Source organism: Dysidea avara, chromosome 6 (assembly GCF_963678975.1).
Source record: "Dysidea avara chromosome 6, odDysAvar1.4, whole genome shotgun sequence".
Lineage (NCBI taxonomy): Eukaryota > Metazoa > Porifera > Demospongiae > Dictyoceratida > Dysideidae > Dysidea > Dysidea avara.
Window position 1 is genome coordinate 1,037,070 of NC_089277.1, and position 14,337 is coordinate 1,051,406.

Here is a 14,337-nt window from a genome sequence, read left to right on the forward strand (position 1 = left end):
TACAAATGTCCATATTAAAGGTTAAATAGTTGTCATGGTAACACACAGGAAGAACCTACTCTAATCAATGACATACGTGAGGACATGACCACGGAGTGTGGGAAATTTGGAACTGTAAAGAAGTGTGTAATCTATGATGTAAGTCCGTCTGTATGTGTGTAGTGTTTGTTTCCTTAGATTGACTGAAATTTGTTGGGGGTACATTATTTCATTACTGTAACAGTGAGCTGTAACCTCTACAGTTGCTCTACAAGTGTCAAATACCTGTTTTTAATTAAAAAAATTTTTGGATGACTAGTCTGTAAAGCTATGGGTTACAACAGAAAAGTTGGCTTTGATGTATATCTGCATCTGCTGGGTATCTGTTGATAACTGCTAGTACCATTTGTGATCCACTGAGTGACAACCCGACTTGTTTGCAAAATTCTGGCTTTGAGATAAATGCCACTGAAATGGACTTTATCCAAAATTACGTCACAGACGTAAAAATGGCCGCTGTAGTGTGGGGACGTTCGTAAAATTTGTATGGGCGACTATGGGGAGAAGTTTTTTGAACGGAAATATCTCAGCTAAGAAGGAAGATATCGAGCTCTAACCAGCAGGTATGTTCATAAATTAGCTGAAACAGTAGGAATCTAGCGTTGTTTTGAAAATCAACCGAAAATCGCTTTTACCAAGAGTTCGTAATATACATAAACAAGTATAAGAAAAAATTAGGAATTTTAAATTAGATTAGGGACAGTGTATAGTACTGCAATAAAAAGTACTGGAACAAGGATCGGAGTAATACGTAATGTCCGTAAAACAAGAAGTGAATATCCCTACTGTGCATTTAAAATTCCTAATTTTTTCTTATACTTGTTTGTGAAGTTGTTTTGCAAGCTCATGACCACTAAATATCTGCTGAGTTACTCACAGCACTATTATACTAGATTATGACTCATGCAATAACAACTGATCAGTGGGCGTGGCTCTATATAAGCCTGCAGACAATAATGGACGTGGATTCGTACATACCTATGGACTGGTGAATGGGCGTGGCTACCATATGTCTACAGACGTAATTTACGTAAGTGAGTGTGGCTCACGAAAGAAGCAGAGTTACGCTATGACACGTCCACATTTAATTTAGCATGTGGGGTCAGACCTGAATAATCTGTAATGCAGGACCTGGATGACCCGACTCGGTTTAACATTGTTACTAAATAAACTATATTTATTGACTTATACATTGCTATGTAGTTCGCCGTGAGTTGCTCTCTCTGATCGAAAGCAACAGCAAGTCACATACGCATGTGTTTTTAGTTCAACCAGCAACCACATGTATTCGAATAGTTTGATGCAGTGTACACTGTTATGGAAGCCGTACTGTAGTCTATTAATACTCAGTGGTAGAACCTTGACTGATGGCCGTGGTAAAGAAGGATAAAAGGCATTGTACGCTTATCAATATACCAAAGGTTTTTTCTTAAGTGAACTAGAGACGTTTCTGTGAAAGAATTAGGGCTGTAGGTGTAGCCACTTTTCCGCTACGCTTGACTGAAGGCGTCAGGCAGGCAGGCAGTAGAAAATTCTGTTGAATAAATTTTTTTCTAAATTCTGTAGCAACTTGACGCAAACGTTTCGGGTCGATCTGAAGACACTTTTGGACTTGGTTTTACCCAACCAATACTGTCATGTCGTTGTGAGGAAAAATCGTGGCAGATTTTTGGGTTGTATTATATCACGGATCGCCCCCACACCTTCGATGTCCCTACTATACAGTACTATCATACTGTATTATATATTATATATATTATATTATGAACTCTTGCTTTTACGTACTTATTGTAATGTCTTATTGTAATATCCACTAGTTATCTTCCTTCTTGGCTGCCATTCAAAAGTTTTCTTCCCATAGTCACCCATACAAATTTTACAAATGTCCCCACACTACAGCGGCCATTTTATTTCTGTGGCATAATTTCGGATAAGGCTCATACGTTGGTTAAAAACGTGTGCTACGTAATAAATAATTTTACGCATGTTTTAATTGCTTTAGTAAACAGTGAAGGAAGACTCAAATAAAATGTCTATCTAATACATAATGGGTTTGCCTCTCTATGGAGAGGAAGAAGATCTCTGTTTCTTTTCTCTACCATGTAGCAAATGTGGGTTACATGTGTTTGGTTAGGTTGCAGTAAAATGTTGCTGTTTATAAGCTTGAACAACTTCCTTGCATGTTAGCAATAGCATGGTATATTTAGGCCAAAAACTATACCTTGATGAACGCCCCAGTTTATGGTGAATAGAATAACACAACTCCGTAGCCCCTTGTACTTGAGACGTACAGGTTTTGACAATTGAATTCGTCACTTTTGCAATTGAATTTGTACTGTTGGCAAATGAATTCGTCACTTTGGCTATTGAATTCGCCACTTTGGCAATTGAATTCGCCACTTTGGCAATTGAATTTGAAATTGTTGCTTAACAAGATTGGCAGCTGGAGAAAACAAGATGTAGCAGCTGCTACAAGATCTTGTTCAGGTACAACTGTTGTAAACAACTCTTTATAAGGTGATAATTCTTCCACTCGTGGTCACTCACGATCAAGCTAATCAACTTGCCAGACAGCTATCAGCTAGGCATACAACCAGCTCCAATTACCTTCTAGTGTCTCAAGCGTAACTCCATGGTGAAAATGATTCACTTCGTGATGAGCAGTTACTTTCTTGAAGACAATTTAGTAGAGCTGGGCAATATTTCAATATATTGACAATATCACGATATTGAACTACACAATATATAGTATCAAGGTAAATTATAGAACCACAATAATATCGTCTAGACAATATAATTGCCAATATGGCCTAGTTAAATCTGGCTAGTGGCTGTGTTTCTTGCACTTGCTATATACCTACAAGGAAAGGCAATCCAGTTATGTAGTTATGGGCAAATTCCAGCTGTTGTCTGGCACCATTTCACATTCTATGGTATAATATGATGCAATAATGTAATGTTACTAGTTTCACTGCTTGACAAATTTAATATCGTGAATATAAGTTTGTCAATATTGATCCGCTGAGAGAAATCCTGACTTGTTTGCATTTTCCTCGAACTTGATTTTATGACTTTTTTATTGTCTAGAGTGAAAAACAATGGGCTGTTACGTTTCAACCTTATCCGGTATGTGCTTTCGGAGTTATAGTGATAGACAAGAAGAAGAGCAAAACAATCAATTTGTACAGTAGGGAAAATGTACAAGTGCTTGTTGATCAATCATAGGTTGTGGCAATTGAATTCGTCACATTGGACAAGAATTTGTCAACTAAATGGTAGTCCTGGGCGATACTTAAAATAATGCTATTAGACACATTTGTTAATTACAAGCATGCCATGTCCAGAGATGTACCAACATGTCAGGCAATCAACCAGTGGGTTATACCCAATGGTATGCTAACCTAAAACTGTTTGTGCAATCACAAAGTAATGCTCTGCATAGCTACACAGTAAAAGTGGTAGTGAACCAACTGGGGAAACCCCATGTTGTATCAGCATCAAACAATGTAGATCACATGATGGGGTAAAGAGTGGTCTTTTGATTTGCCAAAGTTTCTTCCACCAAACTGTATTTCCAGCCATTGTGTAGTTACACGTGCATGACAAAATGTAGAAATTTGTGTTGCCAATCACCAGTTTCACCAAAGGCTGATATCACCATAGTTGGTTGTGTTGTGTTGTTTGAAGGGTCAGACCTTGCCAAAATAAGATTACTGCTTATATTTGTCCACAAAATTAATATTAGTGTAGCTTTCCTGATTTCTTAAATGTACCCATGTGGTATAATCGATTGTGGGTTTCAGTTTTTAGTACCAGTAAGGTATTTTAGTGATTGAATAGTTAATAAGCTTTAGTTTAGCTATAACTACACTAGTATGAGAGAATATGAAACTGCTGTAGTCTCACATGGCCAGCCCCCCCTTTTTTCCTACAGACCATTTACCAAAGGCACGCTAAAACAAGGTTCTGGTATAATCACTGTCAAAATCCTGTGTTGGCTCCTACGGTTGGCAACAATTGGTCAGTGGCCAGATATAATAGGTGACAATAACTACCAGCCAAACATGTTAAAGAACCTCCTGCTGTTAACTAGCAAGCAAGGTCTTCAAGTGTGTTGTGGAAGAATCCACAAGAGAAACAAGCTGCGGTCGGGTTACTATATTTGGTGGATTGACGGATTACGGATTGACGGATCACGTGGTGAGCATATCCCACAACTCATTGGAGATGTTATAAGTATTGTAGTATACTTGATATATTTTAATAATAATAATAACAAAACACGGCACACTTTAGATACTCTCACTTCATCACTAAAATACCCACGTACCATTCCAGATTTACTACGGTCAGTTATCTACGTGATCACTATGACAATTGAAGGTAAAGTGTCGAGGCGCCGGCATCACACTTAAGACAAGTCTTCTTACTACCTTTGATCAAAGTGAGAGTCAGTGAAGTACTAAAGCCAGCCTATGCCACTCCTATGTACGATACTGTAGGTGTTCAATTGGTAACAGAGACCTTTTGATAATGCAACTCTTCAAATTTACTTCGTGACTAAACTCTGGCAGGTAGTGTTACTGCTGTAGCCAATTGAACACCTATCGTAGGATCACAACTAGCAGCAGTGGCATGGACTGGCTTTAATACTTCACCGACTCTCATGCTGGCTTTAATATGTCACTGACTTTCCCTTTGATCAATGGTAGTAAACTTGTCTTAATCTACAAAGCCTTGTAATAATGTGATGTCAACGCCTCGAGGTTTTACCTTCAATTGTCACAGTGATCACATACGTAGCTAAATCTGTAACAGTGCATGGGCATTTTAGCAATGAAGTGAGTGCACCTAAAGTGTGCAGTGTTGTGTCACTTTATTAGTAATCACAACAGACACAATACTTATAAACAACTCCAATGAGTAGTGGGATATGTTCATCACGTGATCCGTCAATCCGTGATCCGCCAAATACAGAGAGAACAAGAGAGTTGTATAAATATAGATCAAGGACAGACAGCACAATTGTTGTGTACATTTCTCCACTCACTGCCATCGTGATTATACAGAAGAGGAAGTATTTGGATAGGAGCATCAGAGCTGAATTTGACAGCTGGATATTGCTGTAGTTGAGGAGGGATATCAGTCCAGTAAACCATTTAAATATTGTTCAATGCTGCTTTCTCCACAATATATCAGGAATATGGTTGTGCTAGATAAGGTCCACTGTGTGAGCACTTGGTAAGGGTATATGCTCTTTCAATAACCAATTGTGTATGCTTTGATGGTACACATTTATTTGAATTGCATTTCCGCAACTTGGTGTTATAAGAACTATTATTCCAGAGAGGTCAATGTGCTTGCTTTAACAGGGCAGCTACACCAGAGGTTTATGACAGTGTTGTAGAGAAATTGTCCTCGAAGTAGTTGGACTTTCTCCAAGTCGTGACAACATCTAGTACTACAGTGAGCCTCTTCTTTCAGTAAAGAAATCACATGAATTGTTTGTGAAGTGTTCGCTGAAAGATCTGCTGCTTCCTCATGGATTGTCCAAGAACATTGGTGTTGTGCTCTGCCATACGTAGCTGAATGTTCTTTGATAAGATCACATGTTGTCACACAAACACTAAGTTACTATGTTAGTCACTACTGCTACTGCACTTGCCCGGTATTCCCCAATGTTGGCAACCTGTCTTTAAATGTCATGTGGTTCTAAAATAGATCTGTCTGGCATTGTGACATCATGAAAAGGAACTCCTACTCCCTTATATCATTGGCCAGTGTAATTCATCCAAGTGTTCTTAACAAATTCTGCAACATAAATATATGCCCGATTGTACTGCTGATCAACACTACTGTAACTTTTTAAATACAATGTGACAAAGTTAACAGTTCCAATATGGCTTGTAGGATCACCGTATAGTCTTTATCCTAACTCCAATGACGCTATAGCCCACTACAAAGTACATCCCTGTGCTCAGCATGCTTGCCACTGAAATAATCTAGTTTTCCATCCGATATTGTCATTTCCTTCATGTTGAAGGATGTCTCCTCGATTATAATGTTGGGGTGCTGTGCAGAGTATCACAATGAAGTTGCAATTATGTCACCAACATGATGCTCATGGTAAGGTGTAGAAAGTGTCACTCCCATTGTGTAGCTGAATCCAATAAAGCCAGTTAGGAAGAATTCCTTATTGTTCTAATTTTGATGGATTCTTTGTTCATGAAAATTGATTGTTTATGTTCAGGAAAATGGCCAAAACAGTGCTACTTGACTTACCACCTTACATCAAATAATTTTCCATTCTTTATGATGATGAAAACTTTAGGCATCTTGTAAAAAGGGCCTCTAACTCTGAGGAGCCCTTCTCCTACTTTAACACTTCTAGATGTTGTCTTGTCACTGTTCAAACACTCTGTCTACTTGGGAGGGTGTCATAGACATGGAGATTATTTTATGGCTCGGTAACTCCAAATTAATAAATACGTCATTGGCAAATTTTGCAACTTCGTTTTCTGAACTATCCAAATTCCTAGTTGCACCAAAGCAGATTGACTTCTTCCGTACAATTGCAGATCGACAATAGTGCTTCATTCATGACAGAAGGAGATAAACTATGACTGATGATAGCTACTAATGCTTTTAACATCACTGTCCTGGGATATGTAGCATCATCTTCTGTTATACAATATGTCCAATAATATTGAAGAGGTAGATGCAGTGGAAATTTGTTGGTCACAATATTGCTAGGCGGAAATCCTAGAAAGAATTCAAAGAGTTGTGAAAATGTACGGCACAAATACAACAGATTGCCGGCATAACATTTATATTTATTTATTCTTTCAAAGTAAATGAATTTTCAAAAGACAAGTGTATGTGTAGTGGTAAAAAGTTTGTACATGTGTGAAATGGTTCTGGATGTTATATTCTTGTAAAGCTCTTTCCAGCTGTATGCAAAGTACCCCAAGTCAAACGACCTTTAAACCTTTGATTAAATTTTGCCAACTGACTCCTTCCTTGGGGTTTCTTTTCCACAAGTTACAAAATGTATTTATATGCAATTACGTTTGTTCTGCTATTTATTCTTCATCCATGCAACTGATTTCTTATAATTACACTACTGCTTCAAAATATTTATACTAAATTTAAAAGACTAATGTTTCAAACCTGTTTGTTGTTCAAACAATCAAGGATGGCTCATAGTCCCTCTTAGACAATGGAGCACCGTGTTTCTGTGAAGTGTGGCATAGCTACTGGTGCATTCTTCAAACTTCAAACATATTACATCAGCAATTTACAGGTAGGCTGAATATGAGTGTTTATTCCTGTAAAATCCTCATGGTGTAGTGGTCATGTCTACTTTACTTGGCTGCACAACTCATCTTGATTCAGCTGAACACATAAGCAAATCACACCCACCCACTAGTTTCACCAACTAGTGTGAAATACCAGTCCATCTCGTACATTAATTTTGTAAAAAACTGCATGCACGTTTAAAAGTACACTAATAAACATGATGCAATGTCAGGTAATACAAGTGAGCGTTAAAATGTCTGAAGTTTAACTGGTAACTGACTGGATAAAGCCTTAGCAAAATTTTCGATTGTTGACATCTGCACCATCAGCTACAAACCCAAAAATGGTTGACTGATGTCCAAAATTGCCTAATTTGAGTTAGAGAACCATCACGATCACAATATAGCATTGTGGAGTCTGGCAAAACATCTGGTGGGGGTGAATACAACTTACAATACATCGTGCGTGCTAATGCATGCAAATGATCGCTTGGTTGTGCAGTTAGATCTCGTCCTTCCAATAAATTATCTAGAATATTCAAAGACCCTTCTACAACAGCACCATTAAACTTTGGAGATGAAAAACAGATATTGGTCCCTGATGTCTTGATGAACAATCATATGTTGATGGGCATGGAACAGGGTTTCAACCATATCACATCACTTAGGACAGACCTCAAAATCAAAAGATTATCAGCCTGATGTACAATCTCAGGAATATTCTTGCTGTCCTTCAACTTCTCTAAGATATCTGTCTCCTGTTTCGCACGTTGACAACTTGGCAATACTTTAACAACACATGTACTACAATCTGCACACACCTTTCAACGGTATACGTTACTGGATGTTCCAAATGCAATGAAATAATCCAGTTCCACTATTGAGGAATCAACTGCTGGTAGAGCATAACCATGATTTTCTAAAAATAAATCTGAAAGCCAAGTCAACACTCTTCTTGCTAAATTATCTTTTTAAACTTCTTGTTGATGAACCAGGTAAACTTGAAATCACCAAAAGCAGCCATTACTCCGTATTGTTGATCTACCATTCTTTCTGCTTTAACCATCAAAAACTCGATCCTCATTATTTGTTAAAAACCCTAGTAGTCTTCTAGTTGCCCTTTATCAGCACCAGCGATCTTTTCTCTCTTTAATTCACCAATTGACACTATGTTGAAATGTTTTAAACTACTTCCTCACTATAACAATGTCTGGGCTTCTGTGTGGTAGTGTTGTTAGTATGGACATCAACAAATCGTACATCTGGATGACACTCAATCTTTGAAACTGAACTGGTCCAAAAGGTTTGAACAAATGATTTCTCACTTCCATGTAGAAACTTGGACTTGAAACATGTCTTTCCTTTCTGGCTTCTTCACTCACTACAGATATTTGGATTAGACACAGACAAGTTCAGAGTAATGAGGTTAGAGTGCTACTCTGTTAGTGATGTATACAACCCGGTATAAATGGCATTGTTGACTGCTTTTACTTCTAATTGTGAGAGTCTTGTTTCCAAATCTGTTGTACCTATACAGTGAAAGAAAACATAACACTTATTTAATATCTTGACATACGTAATATCCCGTGGGGTGTCACTATTCAGCGGACTGGACTACTGGACTGGACTACTGGACTGGACTACTGGACTGACATTTGTTTGGTTTTATATATTTTTAAGGGTGGGGTTACTGTACATTTGGGTGACTTGTGACAACATTTCAGCACTGAGTGGTGAATATAATACAAAATGTAGCCAAATGGGTTCAGTTAAATGCACTGCTTGACAGTATCCTACTCTACTGTATAGCAGATGTACTGGTATACTCAAAAATGTTTCTCTCTAGTCACCAATTCACAATATACATATGTTATAGAAAGTTGTATCACAATAATCACATGTGCCTATAAGAGAGAAATATTTTTGGGCAGGGATTTTTCTAGAAAATAAATTTAGGGGGTGGGGGGGGGGGGGGGGGCAATCCGAGTTTTTCAGGAAATTGAGGGGGAGGGGGGGGGGGCAGAACTTAAATTAGGCTAAATTTGTTTTATTGTAGCTAGCTAGCCATCGACTAAATTTTATGATTTTATCATTGTTTCATCATTGGGATGGTTGAGACAGAGTTCAGGGGGGGCAAAATCATTTTCAGGGGGGGGGGAGGCAAAATGCCCCCTTCCCCTCCCCCCCCCCCCCTCCCCCCCTCCCCCCCCCCCCCCAGAAAAATCCCTGTTTGGGTATACCTACATGTCAGTATCTGCTATACAGTAGAGTAGATACTGTCCAGCAGCAAATAGAATACGTTTAATTTAATCCATTTGGCTTATCACAACTACTTTTTAGTCACTACTCAGTACTGAAATGTTGTCACAAGTCACCCAAATATACAGTAACCCCAAAGGAGGCTGGTCACGCGTCATAATTATTCCTATGATGCGAAATTATGCAACCAAGCATTGTTCTATGTGTTAGGGCTTGTTTAGCAGCTAGGAAAGCAGCGAATTGTACTGAGAAGGCTTGTAATATCACTGGGACGCTGTTACGGATATGCAATCTTTCCTTTAGAATATTAAGAAGTGTGAAGGTTGAATTAGTTCAACCCTTCCTGTGAGATCACGAGATGAATGATGACGAGTGACCAACCTCCTTTGCAGTAACCCCATCCTTAAAAATGTGTAATTTTAAAAAAATGTCAGTCCAGTATTCCAGTCTTGTAGTCCAGTCCAGTGATTAGACACTACCACACTTATTTAATATCTTGACATACGTAATATCCCGTGGGGTGTCACTATTCAGTGGACTGGAACACTGGACTGGACTACTGGACTGACATATTTTTTTGGTTTTTGCACATTCTATGGTTGGATTTACAGGATCTTGCTTGGATTAGCATGCTTAGGGCACTTCTAAACGCTGAAGTTAACAGTGGAATATGCGAAAACTGTCTCGTACTGAATAATTTTACTACTATTCATTATGCTGCACTATACACTGTAGCTAATCTATACAGCACTTATTCCTTACCCTGGTGTGTAGTAATGCTGCAGGCAGTGCAGGGAATGTGACAGAAATAGTTAATCAGCAATCAACTTGCCAGTGGACAATATATCCTTAGAGCAAGCTAGTCTAGCGTGGCTTGCCTATACGAACTGGACCAGACCCTTTTCTGCGCGGGCGCTTATAATCTCTAATCGATAAGCCCCTGCGCTGAAATAGCAGTCTGGCCACGCAAGACTAAGAGCAAGCTAGTCCTGCATGGCCAGACTCAATACAGGGGCTTATCAATTAGAGATTTTTCAGCACGGGCGCTTATGATCTTTAATTGATTAGCCCCTACACTGAAAGAGAAGTCTGGCAGCGAGACTAGCAACACTAGCTTGCTCTAAGGATATCTCGAAGGATATTGTCTACTGGCAAGTTGATCGCTGGTTAACTATTGCTGTCGCATTCCCTGCGTTGCCTGCAGTGTTACTACACACCAGGGTAAGGAATAAGTGCTGTATAGTGTCATAATGAATGGTAGTAATTTATAGTTTTGCATATTCCACTGTTTGTCTTCAGCATTTATAAGTGGGCTGCAGGTGCCCTAAGGGTGCTTACTAGCAAGATTCCATAAATCCAACCATAGAATGTGTGAAAACCAAAAATATGGCAGTCCAGTGTTCCAGTCCAGTAGTCCAGTCCAGTAGTCCAGTCCACTGAATAGTGACCCCCCAGTGACTTTGCATATGGACTTGCCTTGCAATCATTTAAAGGTTTGTGTGTCACCACAAAATTGTCACCGAACTTCTTTTGCAGTACTTGCTCTAGTAAATCATTCTTTCTCGATTCAGTTCTTTGGACTGCCACGGCAAGATCATTGATGGCACGAAGCATTACACTGGCATCCTTCCCACTTCTAATAATGTCTTGTATTGATCTTAGGGACATGATCTTGCCACATGAGACGCAATCCTGGGTCAAAATAGTTTGAATTGTTTCGAAGCTCTCTAATTTATTGTATAAACTCACCCAATCAATTCCACAGTTCGTGGTAGCTGAACTTACCGGCATGGGGTTTTTGTCCTAATACACGTATCTGTGTATAAACTGTTTCCACATTAAACTCTACTTAAAACATAATCTTCATCACAGAGGATCGACACAATCAGTATCATGTTTCTTAAGCCGAAGAGTGTGTGACATCCATCCTCATGTAGTGAAAACAAGCATGCATAGCATGATATGCTCTAGATAGCTGCTTCAGCAGCCTTAGTTTTGTCAAGGTGGTCATCGTCACCTTATTTGACCAATTGTCGCCTACCGCTACTCTGGTAGGAGCCAACACAAGATTTTGGCGGTGATTGTACCAGACCTTTGTGTAGCAGTCTGCAGGAAAAAGGGGCTGGCCACACGAGAGTAGTATGTAACTGGCTTGAGGTGTTCATTACATCTGGTCTGTATGCATAAAAAATGTTCCAATTCTCTTCCCTTTTCAGAGACATCCAGAGGGAGTGGTATCAGTATCATTTAAGGAGTTTGAGGGTGCTGATGCTTGTGTGCTAGTAAGTGGTGTGTGTAGTGTAGTGTAGTGTGTGTGTGTGTGTGTAGTGTAGTGTAGTGTAGTGGTGTGTAGTGTAGTGTAGTGTAGTGTAGTGTAGTGTAGTGTAGTGTAGTGTAGTGTGGGTGTGTGAGTGAGTGGTGTGTGTAGTGTGGGGTGTGTGTGTAGTGTAGTGTAGTGTGTGTGTGTAGTGTAGTGTGTGTAGTGTGTGTGTGTAGTATATTAGTAACACCATACATACAGTTATTATGGTGAATACTGATGATCCTGTTATTGTAATTATCCAGTTTATGTACTTGTCCACAATTCACTACTTTATTGTGTCCAGACCCAGCCCCTGGGCCTGGGCCTGGTGACAATGATCAAAAATTTTGCTATGCATTTTTGAACCAATCAGATATTCCAAATTTGCTCTACAAAATGACTAGCTGGATTGATAATGGCCAACCTAATCCATGGACTCATCTATGGTACGGTGGAGGACAGAGAAATGTAACTCAAGTCACCTCATTACACAATGGGTGTAATGGTAGACATAGCAGTCAACTTTCATCAGTTTGTGATCAGCTTCAGCACTTGGCCAGTTGAGCTTATAGTTGTTTTTCACTAATTATATTAACTGTATCTTTATAAATCATCAGGATTATTGACCAGTGTAAGCTTACAATGGTGTACATTATTCTGTCTGTTGTTAGGCACTAAATGGTCGATGGTTTGCTTCCCGGCAACTATTAGCTGCTCACTGGGATGGCTTCACACAATATGATGTGGAAGAGACAACGGAGGAACGTGAGAAGAGACTGAAACAATGGGAACAGTTTTTAACAACAGTATGTGTGTCTGTATAACTCTCTGTTCTGTAGTGTCTTTGTGTATCTACACTATATATCACCAGTGGTCACCTTGAATAGTGGCCACCCTTTGAATAGTGGCCACCCTTTGTAGTGGTTGCCCTTTGAATAGTGACTATCCCTTGAATAGTAGCCACCCTTTGAATAGTGGTCACCTTGAATAGTAGCCACCCTTTGAATAGTGGTCACCTTGAATAGTAGCCACCCTTTGAATAGTGGTCACCTTGAATAGTAGCCACCCTTTGAATAGTGGTCACCTTGAATAGTAGCCACCCTTTGATTAGTGGTTACCTTGAATAGTAGCCACCCTTTGAATAGTGACTATCCCTTGAATAGTGGTCACCTTGAATAGTGGCTACCCTTTGATAGTGGCCATTCTTTAACAGTAACTAGCCTTTGAATAGTGGTCACCCTTTGAATAGTGACCACTCTGCCTTTAAGAATGACCAGCCTTTGAACAGTGGTCACCCTTTGAATAGTGGTCACCCTTTGAATAGTGGTCACCCTTTGAATAGTGACCACTCTGCCTTTAAGAATGACCAGCCTTTGAACAGTGGTCACCCTGTGAATAGTGGTCACCCTTTGAATAGTGGTCACCCTTTGAATAGTGACCACTCTGCCTTTAAGAATGACCAGCCTTTGAACAGTGGTCACCCTTTGAATAGTGGTCACTCTTTGAATAGTGGTCACCCTTTGAATAGTGGTCACCCTTTGAACAGTGGTCACCCTTTGAGTAGTGGTCACCCTTTGAATAGTGGTCACCCTTTGAGTAGTGGTCACCCTTTGAATAGTGGTCACCCTTTGAATAGTGGTTACCCTTTGAATAGTGGTCACCCTTTGAACAGTGGTCACTCTTTGAATAGTGGCCACTCTGCCTTTAAGAATGACCAGCCTTTGAACAGTGGTCACCCTTTGAATAGTGGTCACCCTTTGAACAGTGGTCACCCTTTGAATAGTGGCCACTCTGCCTTTAAGAATGACCAGCCTTTGAACAGTGGTCACCCTTTGAATAGTAGTCACCCTTTGACTATCCCTTGAATAGTGGCTACCCTTTGATAGTGGCCATTCTTTGCCTTTTAACAGTAACTAGCCTTTGAATAGTGGTCACCCTTTGAATAGTGACCACTCTGCCTTTAAGAATGACCAGCCTTTGAACAGTGGTCACCCTTTGAATAGTGGTCACCCTTTGAATACTGGTCACCCTTTGAATAGTAGCCACATCATATTTGGCTAATACATGCAAACGGCAGTGTATAAAAAGAAAAAAACATCTCCATGATGACCTTCATGATGAAGACCTTCATGATGAAGATAAACATTTTGGTTGCAATAGTTAGTGCCTTTAAAGAGGGCAACTGTGAAATAATGTTCCGTTATATTAGTAAATATGTCACTATTGTTCTGTTTGTCTTTACTGTAGTCATAACAACAGTGTGGTGTGATATCATCACATGATCTCTCTACTACAAGACCACATGACTACGTGTATTGTTGACTGTCCGTCCATCTGTGTGTGTGTGTCAAATTGTAACATAATAGCATTGGTATTGTTGTGTTGATATTAACCTGATGTTATATACACTACCCTACTGTGGAGCCACTAGTCAGTACA

At 39.5% G+C, this 14,337-nt stretch overlaps 1 protein-coding gene across 1 annotated transcript in view; it reads left to right on the forward strand.

Moving 5' to 3' along the window:
• Positions 1 to 14,309, forward strand: part of LOC136257596 (17S U2 SnRNP complex component HTATSF1-like) — a 32,684-nt gene extending 18,375 nt beyond the window's left edge. The window contains exons 10-13 of the mRNA XM_066050834.1: positions 49 to 138; positions 11,813 to 11,878; positions 12,570 to 12,704; positions 14,146 to 14,309. Of these exons, the coding sequence (XP_065906906.1) occupies positions 49 to 138; positions 11,813 to 11,878; positions 12,570 to 12,704; positions 14,146 to 14,151 (297 nt within the window). The 3' untranslated portion in view covers positions 14,152 to 14,309. The remainder of the gene's footprint in view (positions 1 to 48; positions 139 to 11,812; positions 11,879 to 12,569; positions 12,705 to 14,145) is intronic.
• The last annotated feature ends 28 nt before the right edge of the window (positions 14,310 to 14,337 follow it).